Source organism: Chaetura pelagica, unplaced genomic scaffold (genome assembly GCF_000747805.2).
Source record: "Chaetura pelagica isolate M959 unplaced genomic scaffold, ChaPel_1.0 scaffold114, whole genome shotgun sequence".
Lineage (NCBI taxonomy): Eukaryota > Metazoa > Chordata > Aves > Apodiformes > Apodidae > Chaetura > Chaetura pelagica.
Window position 1 is genome coordinate 443,929 of NW_009952968.1, and position 1,897 is coordinate 445,825.

Below are 1,897 nucleotides of genomic sequence, written 5' to 3' on the forward strand. Positions count from 1 at the left end.
GGTCGCTGCAGGGCTTGGGGAAGGAGATGGTGCTTGGTGCGTTGGGTGAGGGGAGGGGGCAGGCCTGGTGTCCTGCTGGGGGGGAGTGCCTGCTGCTGCTGGACTAGGCTGTGCAGGAAGGCCTGGGGTCTTTGAGTGGTGGTGTCAGGCAGTTCTGGGTTGAGGGCAGGTGTCAGTGCTGCTGGAGTTGGTCTGTGGGGTGGCCTGATGCAGTCGGGGCTGGGAGGGACTGGAGACAGAGCTGGCCTGGGAGGGCTTGATGCTGTTGGATCTTAGGGGGGCAGCCCTAAGTCTTGGGGTGCTGTTGCAGCTGGGACTGGTCTATGGCTGGGGACAGGGGCACCTCTGGGCTGGTGGTGGAGGTTGGTGCAGGAAGCTCCGGGTCTGGGGAGGGCTAGTGCTGAGTTTTGGGGAAGATCAGCCCTGCTCTGAGCCTGGGTTCAAGTCCTGAAAGGGAGCAGGCTGTAGTGATGGTTGCCAGGGAGGCAGAGACTGTGTGTATGAGAGCAGGGATTGAAGGCTGCTCAGCCTGTTCTGAAGTCTAGAGATTTTTCAACTGTTACAACCTCTTATAACAATTCTCTTACTGTTTTGTTTTTTTGACTTTGGGCTTTAGCTTTTGCAGCAAGGTGCTGTGGAAGTACACAGTGTATTCCCCAGCCACAGGGGAACAGTCGTGGGTCAAGTCTGTTAGCTGTAGTTCTGATTCTACCTGTCTTTTTCAGCAGGTGTGTTAAGTCCTGCAAATTTGTCCCTTCTGCGCTCAATGGCCTCTTGGCTGACCCTGTCTGAGATTAGCAGCCGTCAGAGCAATGCTGAGCTTAATGACCTGCTCAGGTGCTCATTGACATGACTAATCTTTTCCTAAGTCAGTTTTGGGGTCCCTGCACCAGCAGCATGTTGTAAAAACGCACAAATGATTCCAGGGACCACCTAAGATCCAGGAGGATTACCAGCTTGGAAAACTTGCCTCTTAAAATTTGTTGATACATGTGAAATTCACATTTTATGTGGCACAATGTTCATATTTCTACCTGGCTTTTGTGGGAGAAAGATGTGGCTTGTTTAACTTGTCACAGAAATAAGGTGATTTTATTGTGCAAAGATGGTTCTTAATCTATAATGTCTGAACGTTATTGTCTTTTTAGGAAGATCCATCCTTGGAGAGACACTTCAAAGGCCACAGAGATGCTATCACTAGCGTGGACTTCAGTCTCAATAAAAAGCAATTGGGTAAATAGTCTCTCAGTGTTTTGATGGCCAGAGTATACAAGAAAGAGCTTCTCCCCTTTAGTTAACTGGAGGAAGCACTGGAGGTACTGAGCTCTGCAAGAGCAAAGAACTTCTTTTTGCGATTATGAGATTTTTGGGAATATTGTGATTAACATTTCTGTGTCTTGAGGAAAAAAAAATCCTGTTCTGAACCACAGAGGCAGATCATGTACATTCTGCTAAAGCTTTAGGGACGTCTACTGTTGCTTGTCATTTCATGTACCTTACTTTACTGTGCAGTCAAATAAGGTAAAACTTTTTCTTCTCCATTTTCCTATTCTGCCCTCCAGCTGCCTATGGTGTCATGGCATAGCTCCTGTCCCAGTTGCTGCTCAATAACCTCTTGTATGTGCTTTGAGTAGGAACCAGGAGGGATTTTGGCTCTTGTTGAAGTCACCATTCAGCTTGCGTGGCACAGGGACGTGGCTTTGGCTCAGAGAGAAGATAAGGCACCAGTGGTTATTTGAGGCAAAATACGTGGTAGGCAATGGGTGCAGTAGGCATGAATAAACAGAAATGCAGTGGTCTTAGCAGGTCCTATTCTGGATCTTGCAACTTATAGAACAGTCTGGAAGCTGCAAGGAAATGAAAATGAATCCAGCTTGTTTCGGGCCCCCTCTTTCCC

General features: G+C 48.3%; 1 protein-coding gene across 1 annotated transcript in view; it reads left to right on the forward strand.

Moving 5' to 3' along the window:
* The window catches only part of POC1A (POC1 centriolar protein A), a 57,350-nt gene that overhangs the window by 4,551 nt on the left and 50,902 nt on the right, over positions 1 to 1,897 (forward strand). The window contains exon 3 of the mRNA XM_009995838.1: positions 1,149 to 1,233. Coding sequence (XP_009994140.1) covers positions 1,149 to 1,233 — 85 coding nt within the window. The remainder of the gene's footprint in view (positions 1 to 1,148; positions 1,234 to 1,897) is intronic.